At 37.9% G+C, this 26,992-nt stretch overlaps 1 protein-coding gene across 1 annotated transcript in view; it reads left to right on the top strand.

The window, feature by feature from the left end:
- The window catches only part of RGS7BP (regulator of G protein signaling 7 binding protein), a 53,138-nt gene that overhangs the window by 20,440 nt on the left and 5,706 nt on the right, over window positions 1-26,992 (top strand). Inside the window, exon 3 of the mRNA XM_034440976.3 lies at window positions 18,780-18,910. Within this exon, the coding sequence (XP_034296867.1) occupies window positions 18,780-18,910 (131 nt within the window). The remainder of the gene's footprint in view (window positions 1-18,779; window positions 18,911-26,992) is intronic.

Here is a 26,992-nt window from a genome sequence, read left to right on the forward strand (position 1 = left end):
AGAGAACCACCGTAGAACAGTGCTTCCCACTCCCAGCCCCTCCAGTCGGCGCAGTAAGATACCATGGTCAATGGTGTCAAAAGCCGCTGAGAGATCTAATAGAACCAGGATGGAGGAGCAGCCTCTATCTCAAGCTCTCCAGAGATCATCAACCAATGCGACCAATGCCGTTTCAGTGCTGTAACCAGGCCTGAAGCCAGACTGGAACAGATCTAAGTAGACAGTTTCATCCAGGTACTGCGGGAGTTACTGTGCAACCACACTCTCAACAACCTTTGCCACAAAGCGAAGGTTGGAGACAGGACGGTAGTTTGCTAGAATAGCTGGGTCCAAAGAGGGCTTCTTGAGGAGGGGCCTCACGACCGCCTCTTTCAAGGCGGAAGGCAAGAAACCATCACACAGAGAAGCGTTTATAATCCTCTGGAGCCAGCCTCGTGTAACCTCTCGGGAAGCCAGTACCAACCAGGAGGGACACGGGTCCAATAAACATGTGGTTGCGTTCAACTTCCCCAGTAACCTGTCTACGTCTTCAGGGGTCACAGGGTCAAATTCATCCCAAATAACATCCTCAAGACTCGCCTCCATCACTCCGTCCGAACCTACCCAGTCAGAGTCCAAGCCTTCCCAAATTTGAGCGATTTTATCATGTAGATATTGTGCAAAATCCTCAGCTCGACCTTGCAAGGGGTCTCCCGTGCCCTCAGGTGGAGGAGGGAGCGGGTCACCCTAAACAAGGCAGCTGGGCGATTATCTGCCGATGCAATAATAGCGGAAAAATAGTTATATTTTGCCGCTGCTATCGCCACTAAGTAGGTCTTAATATATGACCTCACCAGTGTTCGGTCAGATTCGGAATGACTGGTTCTCCAACTACTCTCTAGGCGTCTTTTCCGGCGCTTCATTTCCCTCAGCTCCTCGGAAAACCAAGGAGCCGGGGGAATTCGACGCCAGGTCAGAGGCCGCAAAGGCACAACTCGATCCAAAGCATCAGCGGCCATCCTATCCCAGGTTGCCGCCAGGTCTTCAATCGAGTTGTGAGCTAGAGTCTCAGGAAATGGCCCAAGCTCCATCTGGAATCTATCAGGATCCATCAGGCGCCTGGGGCGGAACCACTTAATCAGTTCCGCCTCCCTGCGGTGGGGTGTAGCGGACAGAAAGTCAAGCCTAAGGAGAGAATAGTCTGACCATGACAAGGGTTCGATGACTATATCCCCTATATCTAGACCATTCAACCACTGGTCAGATACAAAAACCAAGTCCAGAATGTGTCCCCCCGTGTGAGTAGGGCCATGAACTAACTGGGTCAGGTCCATGGCCGTCATGGAAGCCATGAACTTCCGAGCTGCCTCAGACGTTTCACCGATGGACGGCAGATTGAAATCTCCCATGACAAGAAGCCTAGGAGTCTCAACCGCCACCCCGGCTATTATGTTGAGGAGCTCAGGCAGGGCTGCTGCTACGTGACAGGGAGCCAGGTACGCGATCAGCAGGTCCATTTGTAACCCATGACCCCATTTCACAAGGAGGAACTCACATCCGACTGTCTGAGGAACAGTGGCTTCCCTAGGATCAAGACCCTCCTTTATAATAACCTCCACCCCTACCCTGAGCCCTTGGCTGATGGAATGCACGGAAACCTGGTGGGCACATCTCTACGAGGGGGACCCCCAATTCATGGCCCAACCAGGTCTCTGTAATACCCGCCAGGTCCGCTCTCCCCTCCTGAATTAGTTCACAAATGAGGGGGGCTTTTTTTAAATAAGCAATAAACAAAACAGCCTAATAATGGAACTAGGGTACCAAGAAGAAAACATCACCTTTACCAAGACTGACAAATCAAGCTACTGTATACCGGTATATAGAGAGAGTAAGTCCCACTCCCCTTTAGCACTGAAGGTGTTATCTAGTTGGGTAATGAAATGTCTGCAAGAAAATAATCAAGCTTAGAGAACTCCACAGAGCTTGGCTATCTCAAAAGGCTAGCACTGCCTTAAAAAAAATGTTGCAGTGCCTCACTTTACTGAATTTTAAAAGAGGTATTTGTTCACAATATCTAAGCATCCAGGTCTCCATTAACATTTAACTTTGCCACAAGTTACGATGAGCCCTTGCTCATACCATGAAGGTGGTTAGCTTTTTTAAAAAAACAGAAAAGTTGTAGGAGACAAGCCATTTAAAAGCAAATGAGCTGAAAAGCATTCTTGTAGTTTATTCATAGAGACCTGCAGCTTCTGAGAAATAGCAGCACAGAAATACTTTTACCAGCTAAAGAAATAGGTCTTACGGCAGGGGTGAAATCCAACAGGTTCTAACAGGTTCTGGAGAACCGGTAGCGAAAATTTTGAGTAGTTCGGAGAACTGGCAAATACCACCTTTGGCTGCCCCAGAGTAGGGTGGGAATGGAGATTTTGCAATATCCTTCCCCTGCCACGCCCACCAAGCCACGCCCACAGAACCGGTAGGAAAAAAAATTGGATTTCAGCCCTGTCTTACGGGTTATAGTATACATGGGAATGTATTTCAGCCCATGTATTCCAGGCCCTGAAACAGAAGAGAAAAGTGTGAATAATTTTAATAATTAAGATACTGGCCTAGAAACCAGGAGACTTTCGGCATTAAACCCTGCTTGAGTGACCTTGTGTCAGTCACACTCTTTCAGCCCAACTATTTCACAGGGTTGTTGTGGGTAAAAAGAGGAGAAGGAAGGAGGATTATGTATATCTGCCACTTGGAGTTACTTTTAAAATAATAAAGTCAGTTTGGACTAGTGGTTAAGGCACCAGGCTAAAAAGCAAGAGACACTGAATTCTGCCTTAGCTGTGAAAACTAGCTGTGTGACATTTGGCCAGTCATTCTCCCTCTCAGCCCAAACTCACCTCACAGGATTGTTATAGGGAAAATAGGGGGAAGGTGTGTTGGATATGTTTGCCACCTTGGGTTATTTGTAAAAATAATAAAGGTGGGATGTAATAAATAAATAAAAACAAATAAATAAATAACAGCTGTAACCATGTCACAGAGGAATATATACCTTATACCAGTTTTGTGATTGTTATGTTCACTATTAGCATGATAAAACAAGTTTTATTTATAGACTAAATGTGAACTATAAACACAGGTAAATTTTATTCATGGCAGAACTCTTAAAAATATATCATAGCTCAGGGGTCGGCAACCTTAAACACACAAAGAGCCACAAAAGTCCTAACCAGAAGCCCCCCCCCATTCAATTCTGGAGCCGACTGGAAGTCTAGTTCCCCCACCATAGAGTGTCCTCCTAGCGCAGCGTCCTTTTTCCTCTACCTGTCCTAACCGAAAGCCGTATCAATTGTGGAGCCGACTGGTGACGGAGCCACAGCAGAGGGATGAAAGAGCCATATGCGGCTCCAGAGCCACTGGTTGCTGACCCCTGTCATAGCTCTTCAGCTGTACCAGATAGTATTGTATTACCAAGAAGTTTATTCTGCAAAGGCTAAATTGAGTTTTCTATTCTAATTACTAGGCAGGCATTAACATAACAATACAGTTGAATTTTGTTATCTTAGCACAATTATGTATTTAAATCATGGCCTGTGTTGTATGTGATGGGAAATCAGGGTATCCATGCTATGGATGAGTTTTATTATGCTTTCAGCATTCTTTACTTCTTCAACACCATCCCCATTGTCTTCATAAGAAGGTAGCTGAAACAAAGGCTGTCTGATTTAAATAAACAATTCTTATGTTTGAACTGCTGGAGTCCAATTTCTTTTGTGAGAATAAGACATGATTGATCCATTATTTGGGATCTTGACCTCCTCTGAAAATATAATTTAAGCAACCACACTTTCTAGAATTGGAGGGAACAAAGCAATCTGTGTGAACAAAACAGAAGCTTTTGATTCTTTGGAACTTAGAAAACATTAGGAAATTAAATATGTGGAATTTGTGGTTCAGTCACATAAGAAGAACCTTGGTTTCTCATTTTCCATTACATCTGGAAAAGACTTATGATAAATTTGCATTTTTATCATGTATTAATTTAAATCACTATTACTTCACATGAGTGTCTAATACTTAAACAATGTCAGTCATTTGAAAGTTTGATAAATGCAGTCTTTCTGTTTTTATTCTGTTAAAATGCATTGATAATTGTATTTCACCCAGTGGTATTAGTAATACTACAAAAACATATTTAAACCTGGGAAGATACAATTAACACCCAAGTGGTACATTTTTATAATCACTGTTTCTATACTAGATAAGCTCAGTTGTCAAATGTATGATATCTCTGAAGAGGTAAGTGGGCTGGATTAATTCAGTAACATCCTATTAAATAGGATGTGAATGTATAAGAATGAGCTATAGTCCCAACTTCAGAGGTATTCATTATTTTGCAAATAGTTGCCTAAGTGCTAATGAAGATGTTGAGTAACAAAGTTTCAAAATTAATAAAATATAAACTAATGCATATATTGTATCTGGTTACTGAAGAAATAATGCATTTCAATTTTTATATTTTGGAATGAAATATTTTTTGAGAAATTTAACATCAACCGTATTGTAATTTAGTCTTGCCCAACCTGGAATTTTCCATCTGTGTCAAACTATAACTTTCATCAATCACAAAATAACCAATAACTTAGGATAATAAAGGGAGCCTAGTTGGGTAAAGCTGTCTTAAAATGAGCCATCATCCAAGAACCATTTTAAGCATAAACAAGATCATCTCCTCCCATCAAAAATAACAAAAGTAGTAGGCGCTCATTAATTAGAGCACATTTGAAACGCTTATATGAACTTGCATTTAATCATTGCCCAATCTCTGGCTGCCTAAGGGAAGGACTGGAAGTTAGAAGTACAACAGAGAATTGCATGCATTTATTGACTCCCCTTTCTGTTACAGGGACATACAATTTGTGATCCAATAAGCTGAATATATCCGGTAGTTATTTTTTGATGGGTTGCTGCATATATGGCATCAGCCCTTATATGTTTTCCCCAAATGGTTAGCAGTAGTAATATTTTTGAAAAGATAATTGTAAAGCTTCACCAATGAGTAGAATTTAAATTGATCGAAGTACTTCATATAAAGCAAACTTTGAAATTCTCTATCTTTATTTGATGAGATAGCTGCTTAATTGGATACCCTTGCAGGGTGGGTTTTAAATAGATTTCTGGAAAATCAGGGTATAGTGGTAATTACAATAGCTACATGCTGTTTCCAGGATCAGATAGAAAGTTGGCTGAGGAATCTGAGTGAAAAGATGTTGCTGTGTTCATATTTTGCTTAAGGTTTGGTGCACCTGTAGATCTGGCTTTTGTTGAAATTGAAATGTTAGATTAAGTATATATTTGATCTAAACAAACAAAATCTTTGGCTTCTGATGAAAAAGTCTGGCATTGTGAAATAGGTTGACATTATGAGAAGAAAGATTTCTAAAGATTTCTTTAGCTAGGGAATGAATTGTTAACAATGTGATAAAACCAAGAGTATAAAGAAGGCATGATTAAATTGTAAAATGCCATAAAACAATTGCTTTTAATTATTCTTCATGTTAGTGATTGAAGAGTAGATTTTCTATATGCAAAAAGAGCTTGAAAATCAGACTTGATTATGTCCAATATTAATTCCCTTCTAAGAATAAAATGATATGAAAATATTCTGATTGATAACTAATGGATTAGCAAGTTTAAAATATAAACCTAGAAATAATTGCTTATAATTGTAAATGGAATTCTGAGAGGAGATATGTTTTGCAAAGAATAGCCTTCTCCTAATGTAGAAGGCAGCAATATGCTGTATGGCCTGCTGATACTGTTCATTGTGCGGGGCAGCGGTGGCTCACATGTAAGACGCTGAGCCCGTGCTCCGCTGAGGTCGACAGCTTGGTGGCTCGATTCCCATGAGCGAATAAACCACGTAGGGACAGGAAAGGAGCCTCCCCCGATTGCCTACTGGCATTCAGGCATCCTGCAGGTAAAATAACAATGCCCGAAAAAATTCCTTTCACAGAGGCAGCCAGCCACTTCAGTGAATGAATGAATGAATCTGTTCATTGTGATCCTAGTTGTTTAGGACCAGTAGGAGTTGAAATTCACATCTATAAGGTGACTCACCTTGTACTAATGGATTAATCTGGATTAACAACTGCTAACTTCTCCGTCTTGGAGCTCTCCATCTTTTATAATTTTATAATGTTTTATATATTTTTTTAAAAAATAATCTTGAATCGTTCTGTTTTAATGCTTAATTTTATTGATTAAATTGTACACTGCCCATAGCTCATCTCTAAGGGAGATGGGTGGTTAAGAAGTGTGAAATATAAGTAAATGAATACATAAAAACATATAGTATTTCAGCTACTGTATATCATTGTTTCCTATATTTAATCTCTTATTGTTGCCTAATGGGGATACTTCCATATAAATTAGGTATAAATTGACCATAAATATGAGTGTGCTTTGCATTCACAATTATGATCAATTGCAACATCAGCAGAAAATAACAAGTATGACTATCTCTTTTAGCAATTTATACTTTCTTGGGTTTTTTTGCATTAATGAGAAAGAAAGAGAGATTGCAAACATATATTTCCAGTTAGGAAGATGATTGCAGATAGAAATATGTTAAGTAATGTGTATCCGCTATAAACTATGATCATAATTAAGTTTTGGTATTGTATTTTGTGCTACCCTCAAGCAAAGACAAGAAGGTATTCTCAAAGGCAAGCTCTGTTTACAGCTGTGGGTTGGGAAACTTGTCAGTTGCCAGAGTGGTTATTAACTCATCCTGAGCTTTAGTTGTTTTTAATTGTTAATAGACTAAGATAGCCTTCCCTAACCTAGTATATCTCCAGATATCTTGAATTTCAATCCCCAGAATTAGGAATTAAAGTTCAAAACATATAAAAGTAAGAGTTTGTCCCAATTGTAACCTGTGCTACAACAGCAGTTGTCTTTATTTTTAAGGCACTGTTTCTTTCAATATACTGTGACAGTGGAATAACTATAGTACATGCAGCATTTCTCAGTGATGGAAATTAAGTGGATTGGTTTCATTCACTGCCTGAGCATTTCAGAAGCACCTCCTTAATTTTGAGTAATAGAGCACTTGACTCCTGTCCATTTATTAAGATTTTTGTTAATTTTGAATTTTTGAATGTATGCTACTTTAGATTTGAAGAACACTTAGATCCAGTTATGACTAAGTTAGACTGCTGTAATGCACTCTGTTTATGGATGTCTTGGAACCTGCAGTTGGCTCAGAATTTAGTAATTAAAATTGGCCGCTTATAAAGCCATAATTAAGTCAACCTTTCCTGTTACTTGAAGGGCATCACAAAACTTTGGGTAGAAAAATGTAGGACTGTAACCTACTTTTTAGTGGTGTCTTGAGCCTTTAAGTCAGTGGTGGGTTTCAAAAAAATTTACTACCGGTTCTGTGGGCGTGGCTTGATGGGCATGGCAGGGCTTGGTGGGAGTGGCTTGGTGGGCAAGGCAGGGGAAGGATACTGTAAAATCTCCATTCCCACCCCACTCCAGGGGAAGGATACTGTAAAATCCCTATTCTCTCCTGATCAGCTGGGACTTGGGAGGCAGAGAATAGATGGGGGTGGGGCCAGTCAGAATTTTTACTACCGGTCCTCTGAACTACTCAAAATTTCCACCACCGGTTTTCCAGAACTGGTCAGAACCTGCTGAAACCCACCTCTGCTTTAAGTGCAAAGGTTGCCATAAACAAAACCAGAAGGCATATTTGGCCTTCAGGCTGGACTTTTTTGCACTCTTTTCTAAGAATTGATAAAATACCCCCCCCCTTTTTTTTTTTTTAAATGTCCCAATTATGCTGTAGACCTAATGGTAGAAATTATGTGGAATATCCTTATAGCTGAAATTATATAGAATCTTTTTCTTCTTGCTTGGCAGCCTTTCCAACGAATACTTTTTATTTTTTTAGATAAGCAAATTTTATCCAGTATTTGCTTTGAAGTCTGTTTATTACAGTAGTTTATTTTTTTTCTTGTTTGCAATTTCCTTTTTTTTTTTTTAATTGCTAAAATTAAGGGGAAGGATTTTCTCCAGCCCATACAGTTCCCTTTTATTAATTGTATTGTTCTGAAAATCAAGGCATTTGAATCTGCTTGATCCTGTGCCATAAATTAAATCTGTTGTGTTTTCATTTCTACTAACACGTTGGAATTTAATAATCGTATAAGTACTTATAACCATTTAGGGTAAAGTAACATACAAGAGAATCACTAATGATATTTCTGCACTGTAGCTTTCTCCTGTGTGTAAGTTGGCTAGTGTTGGCCCCTTGAGGTAGACCATGTCAAGAAACGCAGAGATTCCAAGAATGCTACTTATTGTAGCTGTGTCTATTTAAAGAACCTTGGAAGCCTGTCCAGAACCTTCACTGCCTCTTTTGAAGGACAACAAAGTCCTGGCAGAATCGAGTTTCTTTCTCCCACTGTCTACTTTCCCAGGACTGAATAACTGTTTCTACTCTCCCACCCTCTTCTCAAGGCCAAAATTAAATTGGTTTACAGCTGGAGATGAAAGTGGCTTAAGAAATCCCTTTGCAGATTTCATCTCCAACCTTCACTTTGGTTACAGGGATGGCTTGAAGTTCTGTTGGAATTTGTTTATCCTGGGCCCTGAATGGTTGACGCTCTGCTTCTTGACTCTACCTGGATTGGAAAAGAAAAACCAAGACAGATCCATCATTACACTGTTCCATCAGTGAATGTGGGAAAAGTTTTTTACATTCCATCAATAAGCTTGTAAAGAAAAATAAAAGGCTGATGTGGAGTGATGGTGAGGAGGAGGGCAAGAGCAGTTCCTACTAGAGGCCACAATAGCCGGTTGGAGCTGAGGAATTACTAACAAAATAACTGAAAAGTAGCACATGGTGTTGGACAGGATAAGAAACAAGACCTAAAAACAAGGGCAAGGTTGGAATAAGGAATTTATAGCAAAGGGATGAGATGAGAATGAGGTCGTGTATTTTTCCTCTCCAGAAATGAAGCGTGGCTCTTCTTTACACTGGGCTAAACCCAGTTCCTTTGATTGAGGTTCCTGTAGTGGAAGAATTAAGGAAGAGTCTTCCAGCATTAGAAAAGACCCCTTGTAAAATGAATTTACTGTGCTAAGACTCAAACTGTATGTGCCTGACAAATGGCAAGGAAAATGTCTTTTTTCTTTTTCTTTTTCTTTTTTTTTTTTGCTTGCTTTTTTTTTTTTTTTTTTTTTTGGATTATACTCTGAAAATGACACATTCGTTAATCTAACACAAGATTTTAAAAAGGAGTCTAAATTGAAAGCATTGGGCTCTGGCTGCAGTCCACTTTCCATTTATTCATGTGTAAGTCCATTGAAGTTAATGGGAGTGTTTCAGATTAAGTGGTTTTTGATTGATAGCCCAGGTCATTTAAGGCTTTTTTTCCCCTACAACAACAATCCATTTTTCATCTTAAGTCAGTAAGCAATGATTGCACGCAAAGCACATGCGCGAAGCGAACCGGTGATAACACCAGTTAGAACCCACCACTGGCCTGTTCATTCCATTTGTGTTAATTGAAATGAGCTGGCCATCCTAACCCTGTCTGCTTTTCCTCTCTACTATATGCTGACATTAAGATGATTTTATATAATCTTAAGAGTGTCATTATGATATGAACCCCCTCTTAGGATTTCATTTTTCTTATCCAGCTGCACTGTACTCAGCATTTTTTAAGCTATTTGTTTTGGGGACCATAAAAGACTGCAGAGATTTATTGATTTAGCAAGCCCTGAGGGATCATACTTGTACAGTACTGGCAGAATATGCAGGCTGAACTCTTTTACTTAAATTCTGTTTAACCTTCTCTTCCTTTACTGTACAGAGTTTTTTCTTCTTTCTGCTGTTTTTATTTTAAACAACTTTTCTGCTTGAGCAAAATTTCTCAGCAAGCAAATGAACGAGTTAAAGTTCAGATGGTCAATTTCTGTTAAATGATGTGTATGGATTGGTTGAAGGGGGAAAAAAACTTGGGTTAGCAGAAGAAATAAGGTGTTGGGGTTTTTTTGTGGGCCACAAAATATTTGTTATTCCTGATCTCATGTTTGCCCCAATAGAAATTATGTTTGCTACAATTCTCATATAAGAATATTTTCCTGAAATGAGGAATAGTGAACTATAAAAGGTAAGTGAGCTATAAAATACTTCATGTGTAATTCAATCTGTAATTTGATTGCAGTGCTGGAAATTACAAAAAAAAAGTATGGACAGATCTACAAAGTCACTAGAAATTGACTAAAAGTGATGTTATGATATTGATCTTGAAAACTGTTTGTGAGAAGGAAGAAGGGGGGGAGGGGACGGGAGGAAGGAAGGAAGGACTTTCCTATTCCACCCAGGGAGTCTTACGGGAGGCATGCTGGCAAAAGGCATCAAAGCCCAATACCTTTTTTATCTGCATCACAGAAGTACATAAAAGGGATAGAGCTTCAACTATGCATCTTGCCTTCTCTGACACTGCCTTCCTCTCCTTGCCCCCTTGCAGATTCCCTTGGTTTTCATAACCATTGCTGAACATCTGAAGTCCCCATTAAGCAAAACTAGTGAATCAGCAGGATTGATCCAGATTGATCAGTGGCAATATGCAGGAACAGAGAATATGCTATAATTTCTGATGCAATTCAGAATTGGCTGAAATTCTTTTCCCCAGTATAATCTACTTCTCCCACTCCCTCTCTTTCAGAGCATTTTTCTTTGTTCATAAGGCAGGTTATAACTTCAATAAGTTTAGATTTCTAAGGGCATCCAGAATTGTTACCGAGTTGAATCACCTTAGACTCTAAATATAAATAAGTGAATTTTTCAACAGGATTACAGTTGATTCATTAAAAAAAATCATTAAAAGACTGAAGCTAACAATCAGATGGTAGATGTGGTCCCAACTGATCTACATTACTAGCTATGCATGCAGGTTCCTGCTGCCTCTGCTAGACTAGGATATCTATAGCCTCTCCTCAAATATGAATGCAGAAATGAATATTTCTCTTATTCTGTATTAATGGACAATATGAAAAGAGAGTTTACAAGGAGTGAGTAAAGATTTTAATATAATGTTCTTCAGGAGTTAAGTAAAGTTTATAAATCGCCTTCAGACTTGTGTGTTACTGAGATAAAGATAGGGTTATTAGTGTTTTTTAAATTTGGAAGTGTTATCAAGAGTATTGAATATATTAATTATTTAACACCTTGGCATTTCTAAAAACTGCGTCCCAGAGGCTTATTTTCACGACAATCAATAGCTATATCCTAAATTCCAGCAAAAGTCAAGGAAGAATTGTGTAGGCAGCTTGCTGTGCGTTTTCTGCGTAGCAATTCTAAATGTCAAAAAATTTTCTCTTAGAAAGTTATGCAGCTAGAGCGAGGGAAAATGATTCTAGAGGTCTTGTACACATTTTTTTTTTACACTGGCTATGGTGATTTTAATGGATCTTATACTTTATAACTAGGGATGCAGTGGCTCAGTGGCTAAGACGCTGAACTTGTCGATCAGAGGGTCGGCAGTTCAGCGGTTCGAATCCCTAGCACCGCGTAATGGGGTAAGCTCCCGTAACTTGTCCCAGTTTCTGCCAACCTAGCAGTTTAAAAGCACATAAAAAATGCAAGTAGAAAAATAGGGACCACGTTGGTGGGAAGGTAACAGTGTTCCGTGTGTCTTTGGCATTTAGTCATGCCAGCCACATGACTACAGAGACGTCTTCGGACAGCGCTGGCTCTTCAGATTAGAAACAGAGATGAGCACCGCTCCTAGAGTCGAAAACGACTGGCAGGCATTTACCTTTACCTTTACCTTATACCTTAAAAGCAGCACAAGTGACACCTGCAGATATTTACCTTTTTTCCAGATCCTACTCATTTACTTTGTTTATGTCAGCTCCCCCCCCCCCAAGAACAAAAAAAGACATATGGAGTTATTTCTGAGTAATTTCCTTTGTTGTTCCTCACCTATAGACCAAAGTCTTGTCAAACTAAAACAACTACCATATTTTTCGGAGTATAAGAGACACCAAAGTATAAGATGCACTTTAGTTTTTGGGAGAAAAATAAGAAAAAAGCTGATTGGCGGTGGATCAGCCTCCCGGAATACCCCCAATCAGCTGTTCCCAGAGGTGAACTTTAGCAACAGGTTCGTTGGTTGTGAGCTCTGCGCCTTGCTTTTTTTTCAGCCTGTCAAACAGAGGTTTCAGAGGCTGAAAAAAGCCTCTGAAACCTCTGTTACAGAGGCTGGGCAGGGCTACATTCGGTGTATAAAACGCACCCAAATTTTCACCCTCTTTTAGGGGGGGAAAGGTGCGTTTTATACTCCGAAAAATACAGTATTTGAATGATTATAGACATTCTCTGAGAGTTGCTAGGGAGGAGCCGTTTTTACTGTCTTCCACCTGACCAAACATTCCATGCTTTTCTTCCTCTTTGAGCTCTGGAATGCAGCCCCTCCCTACTGGGAATCCAGACTACGTTCCATCCCTGTTCCTGAAGAATTTACATGAATTCATTTATCATTTTAGGAGTTTTGCAATGTTCAATGGTGTCTGCAGGAGGAGGATCAAGAAATGCAATGTTTTTCCCTTTCGCGGAGCTGGGATGGGTGTGGCCTGCGCGTCACGCATCCGGCCTGCAGGCCTTCAGTTTAATACCCCTGAGATAGTGGTTGCAGTTGAAGCCCTCCCCCTTTCTATGTGCATGCACTTATAAAAGAGAGGGGTTGCAATCACATGATCCCAACCACCATCTTGATTTTTTGTTGCCCATCCCCTATGCTGCTAAACATAGTTCAGAGCCTGAGAATTCCTAGTGTAATCTCTTAAATGTTCCATTTATGTGCTGCCGCTTAAAGATCAGAAGTAAAAAGCCAATCAGAATAACAATTCATGGTTGCAAACATATTAAACATTTATAATGCCATATTGTTTCCAGAACAATTTGGTTGCTATTACACTTCCTTTTCTTAAAATCTCAATTGTATCAGTAGTAAGAGTTAATTCTGGATTTTTAGTGCTGCAGATTCAAGAGATAGAATCCTTCTATGAAGTATATGCTAATTAAATAGCTAGGCAGAATATATCCACAAAAGGGACCTTTGTAGCCTAGTAAGTTAAATAAATAATCTCTAAAATAGTATATAGTGAATGAAACATCCAGGTTGTCAAGGGAACTGATTGTGTTTAAAGGGAATACAGTCAGGGAACCAAAAGGTGTCAAATGTTTTTGCTTCATACTCCCCAAAGGAATCTAAAAATATAATTCAAGTTAAATCTTAACACTCTAATTATATCAAGTTAATATACTAAACATATGTACCAAACATATTCCCCTTTCCTTTTTAGGAAAAAAAAAACCCAAGAAAAATGACTTTTTTTTTTTAATGAAAGATACAACTTTCCTAAAAATTTGTATTGGAAACGAAATCAAAACAGAGAAATTATTCAATTGCTTCTGTTTTTTGCTTGTCCATACAAAAAGAAGTAAAATGATGAGGATGATGACAAACAGCCAATATCACCAGTTCACTGTTGCAAATCAGGGTTAGGTTTGTCTTTCCAGAGTTGTGTCCTATCTTGGTCATCTCTGTGCATAAAAGGGTTCATGTTTATTGATGCCTTAATAAATTCCAATTACTGGTGATATAACTAAGCCAGGGGTGGGCAACTGTGGCCCTTTTACAACCTGTGGACTTCAACTCCCAGAATTCCTGAGACAGCCAAGCTGGCTCAGGAATTCTGGGAGTTGAAGTCCACAGGTTGTAAAATGACCACAGTTGCCCACTCCTGAACTAAGCCATTCACATGTTTCGTTTTCTTCCCAGAGGGACTAAAAAAGTTTCAGACTAGTTTCAAAACTTATGGAAATGTTGTATCTTTAAATGTCCATACTATGTCACAGTTAATTGGGTACCACTTTACTTCTATACTTCCCTAATGGAATTCTGTTTTAGGCATTTTTCTCTTGGGGGAAATTAATTTTGAGGGATGAGGATGTTCCCCAGTTTCTCTGGTTCCTACCCAAGATTATTGAGAAAACAGAATAAGGAATTAGATGCCATAATACGTTTTTATGGGAATAGCCCTAAAAGAAAATCTACTTTACAGTGTTCTGTCAAAGTTATATTTTCCAGTGTTGGGTCATAAACCACTGTGTAATACATTATATATTATAATAGGCTGGTGATATAGAGATACTTTTATTTTCCACAGAGACAATCCTGTCCCTTTCATTCTCTTTCTCTTGTATTAATTTAAATACTAAATCACTGTTGGCTGGATACAGCCTTGCAAAAGTAATGGTTAGTGTTAGAGCTCCCTCTGTGGGGACGAAATTAAGTACTTTAAAAGCTAGTTAGTTGCTAATCTAGGTGTATTCTGTGCACTTTAAAATACTTCAGCAGTCCACCTAGAGGTACAACCTAGGAAGTGAGTCTCACTGATTTTGAAACTTTTTTGTTGCTAATATTAAGCAAATCACTGCAGTCACTAAGTGAATCATGTTGTTAAGCAAATATGGCTTCTCCCTTTGACTTTGCTTGTCAGAAGCTTGCTAGGAAGGTTGCAGATGGTGATCACATGACCATGGGATACTGCAAACTTTGTAAATACATCCTAGTTGCCAAGCGCTCGAATTCTGATCATGTGACTATGGGCTGCTACAATGGCTGTTACTTTGAGGACCTGACATAAATAACTTTTTAGTGTCATCGTAGCTTCAAACAGTCACTAAAGGAATGGTCATAAATCGAGGACTACCTAATTCAGATTTTCATGAGTAGATCCAAAGGTGAAGACGTGGCAAGGCTAAAGCCACAAAAAACAAGATAAATGTTGAAAGATGAAATAAGGCTTGTAGTTGTGTTTGTCTTCAGAAGATGACAAGAAGGATATATGCTATAAGTGCTCCTGGAAGAGAAAGTGAAAGGTAAAACTGTCCACTCCCCAGCTTTGTATGGAGTTTGTGCATCAGACACAGAAGGCACTTAGGCAGAGCAAGCATTCCAAGAAGCTTTCCAGATACTAGAAGGAAACAAGGAGACCATGTGGATGGAAAGGAAAGGTGGAGGACAGTGGCCTACAGGTCCAAGCTTGTGAAGAAGAACTCATTCTCCTGAGTTTCAGAATGAATTCTGAAGAAGAGTATTTCACAGGTTCTGCCAAGGAAAGAATTTCTTCTGCCTGAGAAAAAAGAACAAATTTACCATTCATAGTTGAGAAATAAGTACATTGTTGTATTCCACTAACCGCTCCTATTTTAAAATGAGCTCACATTTTCAAATTGCTATCATCAGCTGTTAAGTAGTTTGTCAGTGATCGTTATATTTTGGCTTTCATTTCTTTGATTAAAAAAAAACCTTACGGTTTTATTTTAATTTAACAGAAAATGCTTCCATTCATAAGATAATTATCTTTTCAAAATGTCCACTTGGGTATATAGCAAGCTACTGTATACAAAAGCATATTTTTGCCTATTTAATCAGTATGTAGAACGTAGCCTAATATTGCCTAATGTGATTAATGGAGTCCTTCCAAAGTCTTGGGCAGTTTTTTCTCTTTACTTGCTTCCTACTAACTGGACATGCAGTAGATGGCCCAAAGGCCTTTCTCCATAGTGGTGGAGATAGTATCCAGGAATGGGTTGTCCTCGTCTGTTCAGTTGAAGGACTGAGTCTGTCAAAGTTGTTAAGCCATGCCTTTGTTGCTAGGTCTTCCCAGCTTTTGACTCAGTCCTTCAGCCTGGACAGACGTGTCGGAAGTTTCTCTTACAACTTGTTTATGCCTTTTCCTTCCAAAACATGTGTTCTGCTTCTGGGAATCTATAACTTTTTCCTAGAATTCATGGGATGAAATACAGCATTGAAATTCTTACATTGGGATTTTCCACCTATTCACTCCTTTGCAGACCTCCACATTGAATTTTGAGGACATTAAGAAAAAAATGTGTGGCCTGTGAGCCTAGTAATAAATACATTTATAACCTTGTCTGACCACTTCATTAACTGTAATCTAATTCATAACATCCTTATTTTTTTCACTTTGGCTCCAGGACTTTGTCCAAGCTAAGTTTCTTTTAACTTTCCAGAAAGAGACGGCTTCTTTGTTCTTTAAAGCATTGATACTTTCCAAAACATATGTCAGATTTCACTACTCATAGGCCAGATGTGTCAGAGTGCTCAGGCCACCACAGGTGCCACTGACACGAGTGACATCGTGCTGGCCACGCCCACCCCAGTCCCCTAGGTCAAACACAACCCTGATGCAGCCCTCAGTGAAATTGAGTTTGACACCTGACGTAGGCAATTGATATGTAGAAACTCAACCCTGCATTCTGTAACAATAGAATCTTCAAAAATTCAACTAGATAAATTGCAGATAGGAAAGTAATACCAAAGGCACCTATTCCATTTTACATGATTATGTCTGGCTGGAGAATCATTGTTTACTGCTTTGTCAGGTTCTGTCCTTATGATAGATTGGAGTATTTTAAGATAGAAAAAATCTCTTACAAATAAGGGCAATAATACTAACTCAGAAATAGTATTTTGAAATAGTAAGTATTGCAATTCCTCTTTGATTCCTCTTTTTTCTTTTTTAGAAAATTATTGCATTGAGATGTCAAATTCTGTACAATTAATTTTATTTCTTATTTGTGTAACTCTGTAGAATCACCCATTTTTCCAAGACAACCCTGAGCAATGTACTATAAAAATAATAACATATGATTCATAAAATCTGTATTCAAAATAATGCCTATAACAGAAGCCATGGGTCAAAAAAACCCATTGCCCTTCAAATTACTGTGACAAAACAATTAGAAGATGGGATTGATTTTAACATCTCCCAGCCCAAATGCGGGTGGGAAGATTCAGATCTTTAATGCCTTGTGAAAGGCCAATGAAGTCAGGGCCATCTGGCTCTCTGGGGTAATGTTGATCTATGTGGCAGTGTTGATCTATGTGGCATGCATAGCAACAGAGCTTTGAGAAATACTGGATCATGCTTGTAATTTCTCTTGGCCTAATGAAATGTTTATTTAATGTTTTGGTTAAAAATAAATATGGCTGCAATCCAGAACCCTGTACACATGGCTATTTTCCCATCATTCACATGGAGTATTTCCCATATGAATAAAGAAGAAAAATATCCTGTGCTCAGAGAACTATATTCTGTATAACTATCAAGCTTTTTGAATAGAAGTTGGTAGATTATTTTTTTCCCCTTCACAATCTTTCAAAATGTGAAATGTCTTTCATTGTTGAATATTTGGTTCACATATAGCACTAAGACATTATTTGATTTGATTTAGGCTTAGGCTTAGGGTATATGCAAATCAGGGCATTATTGTTCAAAAGCTAGGATTTTAAAATGGCTTAGTGTTGCATAGAATACAGGTAACCCTTGAATAAGGACCACCCATTCAATGATCATTGGAAATTACAACTGCACTGAACAAGTGGTACTTCCAATTGGTCTTCATGGCTGCTTTGCAAATATAAGGTTGCAGTGTCCTACAGTCGCAGTATCACCATTTGCAAAGTCTGAGTAAGATGGCAAGAGGTGACAGATGGTGACCATGCGACGTATTTAACAATGTTGCACAATTTAACGATAACAACCAGAAATGCTGGAATTGCCATTACTAAGTAGCACCATCATATGGTTTTGCACTTTGCAACTGTCATTTAATGGTGGAAATTATGATCCCAATTACCATCATTAAATCAGGTGTGTACCAAGTGATTATAATTAACCTCATTGGTAGAAGTGCAGTACAATATCTCAGTACCTTTCATAGTAAGTCCTACTAAGACTCACCGCACAACTTTGTTTCGATTTTCAATAAACCACTGTTTAATTTTATTTGAACCTAATAACTAATATAGAATTGTTGTCTTTTTCACAACCCATAGTTAATTTCAAAACATGTTTCTAAAAGTATTTTTCAGTCATAATTAGGATTCACTATAGTTGTGGTCAAGTATAATGCTATATTGCAGATAATTTAAAAAAATAAATGAATATATTTGGAGCCAGAATGGTAGTATACTTGATCAAAAGATCAAGATCAAAGATTTCACAGGTTATGTTGGCGTAAATCAGTTCTTAATGTAATTTTAAATATATTTCATATGGAATTAGAAATAACATTCTCTTACATAAAATAAATTTTCCATTTGGCAAATTTTGGGAAAGATTTAGTAATTGGGGTTGGGTGCTTTTTAAAAAAAATAAATAAGCAAAGTTAGAAATTGACTAATAAACTAGTGATCATTAGCATACTGATTTTTCTTGCTGGAGAAAGAAGCAAAAGGAAGGAATCAACACCTTGAAATAAAATTGGGAATGTTTGTTCCTGAAGTGTTTGCTTGATTTTGCTACCTGGGTTTTGAAATATTCATTGCCTTATGCAATTCTTTTGGCGTCATTGACTTTCATGATAACAATCACAAATTGTTTCCTCAACTGAACTTCCAGTCTTGGCTTGTCTTATCCAGAGAAGTAAGGCAGGGAAGAATTGGTAGCTGATGATTCTATACCTTCTTGATGTCACTACAATTAAATGGTTTTTGTTTAGGCATTTCTTCCAAAAGAAAAATGTTTATATAGTGTGTGCGTGCATGCATGTGTGTATGTGTATATACACGCACACACAGTACGTATAATGTAAATTGTATGGAGAAACGTGGAGAGGAGAATCATTGGTTGGCAATGATAACATTTTCTATTTGTTTTACACATACATATATCTATTGCAGGCCAGAAGATGGGGAAATTCATCCTGAAATCTGTAGACTATATATCCAGTTGCAGTGTTGCTTAGAAATGTACACAACAGAGATGCTGAAATCCATATGCCTTCTTGGATCACTTCAACTTCATCGGAAAGGTAGGAAGGTAACATATGATAAATCCTTCAGATATTGTTTCATTCAGTTCAGCTCTAATTGGCTAATTGTGAACTAGGACCATCATCTATTAATCTTCAGTCAGTCTGCCCATATATAGTTACAGAGCCACTCAGTCCAGACCTTTGTAGCCATTCCATTGCAGTTGAGATTTGTTACATCTTTAGGCAGTATACCGGTAAATCCTCTGATGCAGATTTGCAAAAGAATATGGATGTTGATTTGTTGCTTTCAAAAAATTTATTCTGGCCACAGGTCACTACGAATTCATTTTAAGTAAATAGTCTAAAAGCATTGTTTTAAAGTATCGTAACAGTATCTGTATATTTAGCTAGAAATAAATATTTTTCTCGTAGTTCCCCTAAAAGTCAAAGCAATATATATGTGGTCCATCCCATCCTCTTCACACACACCCACACACACCAACCATTTTATCTCTTCTTATTTCTTCCATAGGCCAAAATAAAACCCACCGTTCTTTGGAATCACAGATCCCACATTTCAAAATAGCACACCAGCTCAAAATCAACCAGCTTGTATGTTTTTTTAATGGAGGAGGAGCATTGACAGCATTCTGTGACAAGCCTAAGACTTAGTTCTCCATGAACAATATCTCAATCTGTAGCATCAAGGGTCAGTATTACTCGGGGGAAGGAACAACATCCTTCCCCCGAGCGGCAAAGAAAAAACACAATTTTTTTCAATCTACCTAGAGTTGCCTTTATGCAAGATGGGTGGCATATAAATTCAATAAATAATTTCTTAGAGCACAGAATTATCATAAAAATTAGTTAAGACAGAAACAAATCGGGGGGGGGGGGAATCAGAAGCAGAATTGTTGAAGTTACTCTACTTCTTAGTTCTGGTAGTTGGTGAAATGGCAATTTATAAGGGAGGGGGATTAGTTCAATAGTTAATGACATCAATATCAGTGGTCTCTATCATCTCCACTTACCAAATAGAAAGCAATATGAAGGTCTTCTAACCAGGACCTGAAATTACTGCCAGCCAAAGCAGGCATATTACACTAGATGTATGAAACAAAATGGCTCCTGAATACATAGCGAGACAAGCCAGTAGAAGGAAATATCATTAGCTTCATGTTCTAATGGAACAGAATTTCTGAATAATTATCTCATTAATGCTGGAAAACCCTACTTCTAAGAGGCTTCAAGCAAAGCCTTTGTTCTCAGAAGCAAGGAAGGTGGTGTCCACCAAGCACTCCTAATATTCTGAAAGTAAGAGTATTATCATTGCATTATTAACCGACACATAAAAGGCATCATAGTTGACTAAACATATAGCAGCTATTCACAACTGCATCTTCCATGTTTAACTCTGAATATTATTTTATTTCCTGAGACTGAGGTTCTGAGTCTGTACTACACAGTCAAGATGCATTACTAAGCAATTTTCTGGGAGATGTCTACCCAATAATTTTTCATCTGACCGCACTCGTTTTCTTTATGAATATGTTCCCAAGAGCGTGTAATTATGAATATATGTAGCATCATCAGTTCTCTGACCCCCTAAACTCAGGAAGATAGGTTATCAACTTAAGCAAGCTGCGCATTTAGATGCTTTGCTGACTTTTCTTGCCTTGTGGATACAAAACAATTTTGCAAAATCAAAGCTCAAGGTTCCCTGTTGCTTTTTATATCGTTGGTAAAGTTCAGCTAGCTACCTAGGTCCACTTTCTTCCTTCAGGGAGCTAATCTACAGAAATAAAATCAACCTCCTTGTATGGGGGCAGTAAACATATTGAAACTAAAATAGCTCTTTTGCAAAGAGACATTGAGCTGTTTTTAATCCAGATGTGCCCTTCTCTTGCAAGCACGATGCCTTCCTCCTACACACTAATTGAGCAGAAGCCAAACCTTAGGAACTCAACTCTGCACGGCTTGCTCTGGGGATATTCTTATGGGGGAGAGAGGAGGAAAGGAGTACTTTTAAAAGCACTCCTATGCCGCCCAAAACTAGCACATCCCCTCATCTGTTTTTGGTAAATTCATATTTGTAGCCAGAATTAAGAAAGTAAAATGTTTTTTTTTTTTATCCACAGGACTTATTCCTCCTGTTACTACTTATAAAAACACTTTTCTATAAGAATGTCACACTTTTAACGCACAAATGCTTTTAATTTTTTTAAAGTTTTCTCACAAAAGTTCACTCAGTCCCCTATGCTCTTCTTTCTTAAGTACTATAGAATGTTATTCCAGTAACTCCTGCTATGTGACATGAGTTGGGATTTACCATCTGGCTTGCCTGCTTATTTCAACTATTAACTTGCTAGCAAACCCTGTGCTTATGTCACAAAGCTGATGTGCGCAGCTTTTCCTGGAGAATATTGTGCAAATAGATCGTTGCATCATTTTCTCAAATAAAAGAAATGCAGAATCGTAGATACTGGATGTATGTTCCTTGGAGGAACATAAATTAAAGTATTCTTGACCAAACACTCTCCAGAGTCTCTTTGATTCATTTAGTGGTGAGCTCATCTACTTTCTAAGTACAGTATATCTATACATTCTGTCATACTTCTCTTGCTACTAAGAAGTCATTTGGAAAGTGCTTTCTGGTAATTAAATGCATTAACATTTTAACGTTACAGAACGTGTCTTGGTCTTCTGTTTAATATCACATCCTTCTAGTTAAATAATAAATATACCTAATATCTCCTTTGTCCTTCTAAGGATTGGTGTCTAGTTTCTTGATCATTCTTATTACCATCAATATGACAGGTTGAACTGGACACAGTAGTCAAAATGAGCCCTTCCCAATTCAAAAGAAATTAAAGAAATTAAAATGTATTGTTCATTATTCTTGTTTTATGTATTATTAGTTCTCTATAACCCATCTAGAATCCACTAGAATTGAGGCAGTGATAAATTATATATATGCATACTAGTAATTTCACATCATTGGAAAATAAACTTGCTGATTTATCTTTCGATTATAATGACTATTACTCCAAGGTCTTTTTCACCAGCACTTCTACAAAACCACTTATATTTACACATTTAACTTCTCTTTCTTAAGTGAAGAAATTTGCATTTGCCTCATTTGAATTTCTAGTATGTAGGAAATATATTTTTGTTCGCTTCATTAACTTTTGGCCTAGAAGAAATCATGTTATTTATATTACCAGTATATACAAGTATGTACACTTCATATTACTCCATTATGATTATTCACTGATTTATTTCTTTATGTAGCTGCCCATCTAACATATGTTAGTTAATCCACATCTTTACTAACTTGCCTGCTTTGAATATTTTTCCAACAATTCTCCAATATGCGTGTGCAGGCACACAGAGAAACAAAAAGATGGCCAACCTGCAGAATCTAAAATGCTTTCTTTCCATTTGTCTAATCAGTGTCTCTCTACCTTGGCAACTTTAAGACTTCAGCTCCCACAATTTCCCAGCCAGGGAAATTGATCAGGTTAAGAAACACTGGTCTAAGTGAACTTGAAGCAGATGCTTATGCAACTTATGCCCAAGCAATTCACATACTGATTTTTACTTATTTCAACCTCTAAGTCTACTCTTCCACATGTACTTTAAAAAAGACAGACTAGGGAAGAAATGTGATGGATGAGGCAAACAATAAAAAAAAAAAAAGAAACACAGTCGACGAGAGAACTTGGGTGTCTATTTACGAGCTTTTGCTGTGATGAATGTTGGGAATTTCTATCTGTTCACAGGTGCCACTTCATAACCATTTTGTCCTGAACAAGGTGGAGCAATTGCCTGGTGGCAGTCAAGTATTTGTGAGGGGGAAATTGCTGACAGACAGTTGAATGATTTTTGTACTCCTTGTGGCATTGATACTGACCGAAAGGAGTCATTATTTGCAATGTCCTTCAAATTCAAGCAGATTTGAAGAGTTGATTGAAATAGAAGGAATCCTGGGCAAGAGAGCCTTCTGAATTACGAAGAGAAGGCATTTTTTTTTTCTTTCGGCCTCCCTTTTGAAGCTGAAGGAAGTAGCCTGATACTTCTGTTTCACCCTCTTGAGTCTAGCTATTTCTGTTAATGGGTGAGCTATCTCACGTGTTAGACCAATTCTCTCAAAATAAAAACATAAAAGCCAATAAAAACACAAGCAACCATAAAAGTGGTTGCTTGTGTTTTTATTGGTAAGTAGAATTATGGCCATTCATTCCTCAAAGGAAAAATTCTGTCTTTCACAGTTTCTGGAAGGCCAACAATGATGATGCTAATCTACTCTCAAGATGAGAGTGCTCTACAACAGGGGTCTCCAACCTTGGCAACTTTAAGACATGTGGACTTCAATGCCCAGAATTCCTCAGCCAGCTTTGCTTTGCTTTGCTCCACAATATGGTGGGTGCAACAGAAAAATATTGCCTATGAGGCCAGACCATTTTTGTTAAGGGCTTATTTTTTAATTTTTATTTCTAGGCTGCTGCGTTTCATAACTGTAATAAACTAATGACTTCTAGTAACTTACTCTTGGCATGATACAAAAATGGCTTGCCAAGCATTTAAGGAATGGATTGGTTGAACAGTGTGTTTTGGTTTTCTCACTCTTATTATAAAATTTGCAAGTGCTGTATAAACAGAATCTTAAGTACATGAAGGAACTTAAGATATAATGCAATTGCTTTAAATTGTCTAACCTGCTGTCACAGAGACAGATTTGGCTCCAGGGTGTCATAAGATCTTGAGTTCTCAAAAAATAATCAGATGCCCAGCATCCAAAAACCTTATGGTTTTTCTCCTTTTTATTTATAACGTAGGCTAGATAAGAAGGGTTTCCTTCAGCAATGCAAATGTCTTTTGAGTCAAGCCTTTAAGCTAAGTCATTTAAATTATCATCTCCTGCCTTCCTGCAGCTTTGCAATAAATCAGCAGGGAGTAAAACTGTGACTTACCTTCAAGCATTTGAAAGTTAATTATCTTGCCAATGGCAACATGAAGCTTCCATTTCTGGTATAGTCTATCTTGTTAAGTATGTTACCATTTGTACGACGACTCTCCCTTAGAGGTAAATAAGGGCATTAATTATTCTTAGCTTAATTATTATTCTTAGAGTTTGCAGCCTTTGATTTTTTTAGCCTTCAGCCAGACTGACTGCAGAAAGAAGAAGACAGGTGCCTTGCTTCATCCCTAGTCCTGTTTGTAGCCTTTGGGCTACTCTGCAACAACAGTCCTTTCCTGTGCTGCTCTAGACCAGGGGTCCCCAACCTCTGGTCTGTGGACTGGCAGCAGTCCACAGCATTCCAGAAGCTGGGCTGTGCAAACAAGTGAAGCCCCATCTGCGGGATGCAGGCAGCATGCAAAACCACGCCTCCTCCAGTCTGCAGAAAAACCCCTCTCCACAGCACTGGTCCCTGGTACCCAAAAGGTTGGGGGCCACTGCTCTAGACCTCTTCAGTGGTCTTGGTCTGCTCTGAAACAAGCAAAACTTCAGCAGATCCATAGCTGTATAAGCCACATAGTTTGTCAGCCATTTTTTTTTCTTTTCATTTTAAATGAAAGTTTTATTAAGTTAAGGCATAAAGTAAAATTAAAATAAAGATTTAAAAAGAGTGCAGGATAAAAAAAAGAGAGGAAAAAATGGTTTGACTTCTGAATCTTTCCAACACAGTGAAATGCTAATACATTTATGACCTCAGTTTTTTACACTACTATAATTATTACAAACCGGTTCTATAACTAAAGGATTACTAAACCTTCTACTAAATCTTTACTAAATTTCATTTTTTTTCTATTTCAAGCATAAAAACCAAAAGCAATATCCCATAAAAACAAGATCAAATTAAATCTCTTTGTTAAAAACAGTTTACATCACCATCTTAACCAAATCCATTTTTCCGTGTTGTGGGAAATGATATATGTTTCTATTTGCACTTACTAATTTTCTAAATTATCATCATCCATATTAACAAAGATCACTATACTTGTTCAAATTATCAATTTTTTTCGTTAGATCCTTCAATAAAATTGTAAATTATAACTCCCAACATTGAATAAATGTGGCAAAATCATGGAAATGACAAAATAAAACCACAATTCCTTTAATTCCTTATATTTCTCCATCAAAGAAAGAAAAAAAGTAGTCCACTTTTCTTTAATTTAGGTCAACTCTGGCAACCCTCCTCCTCCTCATTCAACAATAATGATGTCCCAAAAATGGCATAAAAGGAATAAGAGGCTGTGACTGAAAAGAGCCTCTTTTAGCTTAGTAAATATAACAAATAATGTTTAAGAAGTGAAAAGTGTAATTTATTATCCATTTTAAAAAATACCCAAAAGGCTGGTTTTTCAACCATAAAGTGGTTGCAGCCCCACCTCCCAGCTTTTGTACATGTTGCCTGGCACTTCAGAGTGCCGTTCCAAAGTCTCCTTGCAGACTGCCACTATGTGGAAGATCATAGGGGATGATTCTGGGACTCTTCCCTAACCCAGGAGACACATATAAACTTAGAGGACTCAGTTTTCTGTTTGTAAATTGAAAAATCTTTGGTCAAGAAAGGATCTTTTAGACTGGTCAGTTGGCTTTATCACAGGGATCAAAAATAGTCAAGATCAGTGGTGGTATTCAGCTGGTTCTATCCGGTTTGGGTGAACCGGTAGCGGTGGCTGCAGGAGGCTCCTCCCACCCACTTGGACATCATCACTTCCCATTTTTAATGCTCTGCGCATGCATAGAAGGTCCTGCACATGCACAGAAGTGGCGCGTGCGCTTACATTTGCGAACCGGTTGTGAAGGTAAGTGAATACCACCCCTGGTCAAGATAATGGTTGTGACCATGCAGTTGAACATTTTTACATGCCTCATAAGAGGTTTTGCTTGTGAGTATCATGACTTTTTTGATACACATGTACACTGTTGGCCTCTTCTATAAACGTTAAGGGTGTAGCATAGGTGTTACTTGTCTTTTCGTCCAGTTCATGTGGTATAGATTTTTGCATATTTTGAAAGTTTATTTATTTTGATAATCTGATCACTAACAGTAAAGCACAAGTACAGCATAAATATCAGCAATATCTGAGAGACGAGCATGAAAACCTTGCAGAGAAATAAAACACTTACTTGCACCTTAAAATCACTTGTTTTTAAAAAATTGCTCCAAAACACCATGGTGATACAAAGCATGAGAAAGAAAACATGTTTTAAGATTATTTCAATATGGATCCGATTTGTTTTGAAAATTGCTGTGGAAACTGAAGCTAAAATGGCAATTGTTTTAGAAGATTGTACAGAAATTGTTCAAAAAAGGTCTCTTAGGAAAGATGCATTTCATTTCGATTTTTTATATTTAGAAGTGATTTCACTCACTTTTTTCTTGATAACTAGTGTGCATTCTATGTCATCATTTATGTCATTATTACTTTTCTGCCTCTTGCTGCTTGGTTGTGATTAATCTACCATTCTGGGTTCTAGATGCTTAGATGTCTGTGTTCTTCTGTTTTCTATTTTATCAGTTCTCTTGATAAAGCTAGTATTAGACTTTGCTTTATGTTTTCTTAATCAGGATTCTTCTGCCCACTCCTAAGCCTGCTAGCTCATGTTGCTGTTTCAAATGTTCTCCTTTGTTTCAGTGGACAATGTGCCTGGCATCATAGCTGTGGCTTTTTTTTAAGGGCCAGTTTATCCCATTCTAAAAGGCAGATCCTTAAAAGAGAAAGTGAAGGGGAGACATGAACATTCCAGCTGGCACACATCCTTCAACTCTTCTTCTTCTTTTTTTTAACAGAAGGAGAATAAACTATGAAAACTGCAAACGCTGCAAATTTGCATTATTTATGCAGCTCGTATTATTCAATTTGTCATATTGTCAAATATATAGTGAAATGTAATCTGGAGCCACAGGAGGGAGGAGCTCTTTTTTTCCCAGAAGGCAACAAGACAGGGAGCTAGGAATCTCTGGTAGGCAGGAAGAGAACCAGGTGATATCCTCCCCAGCAATTCACAGAGTATATCTATAGTTATTGGTATTAAGGTTCTATTTGTAGGCAAACAAAAATAAACTACTCAGAAGTAGTTCCACATGTTGTTTTTTATTGTTTGGGCCTGAAAAATGTTAGTGTGTT

Source organism: Pantherophis guttatus, chromosome 2 (assembly GCF_059756535.1).
Source record: "Pantherophis guttatus breed Tessera chromosome 2, ASM5975653v1, whole genome shotgun sequence".
NCBI lineage: Eukaryota > Metazoa > Chordata > Lepidosauria > Squamata > Colubridae > Pantherophis > Pantherophis guttatus.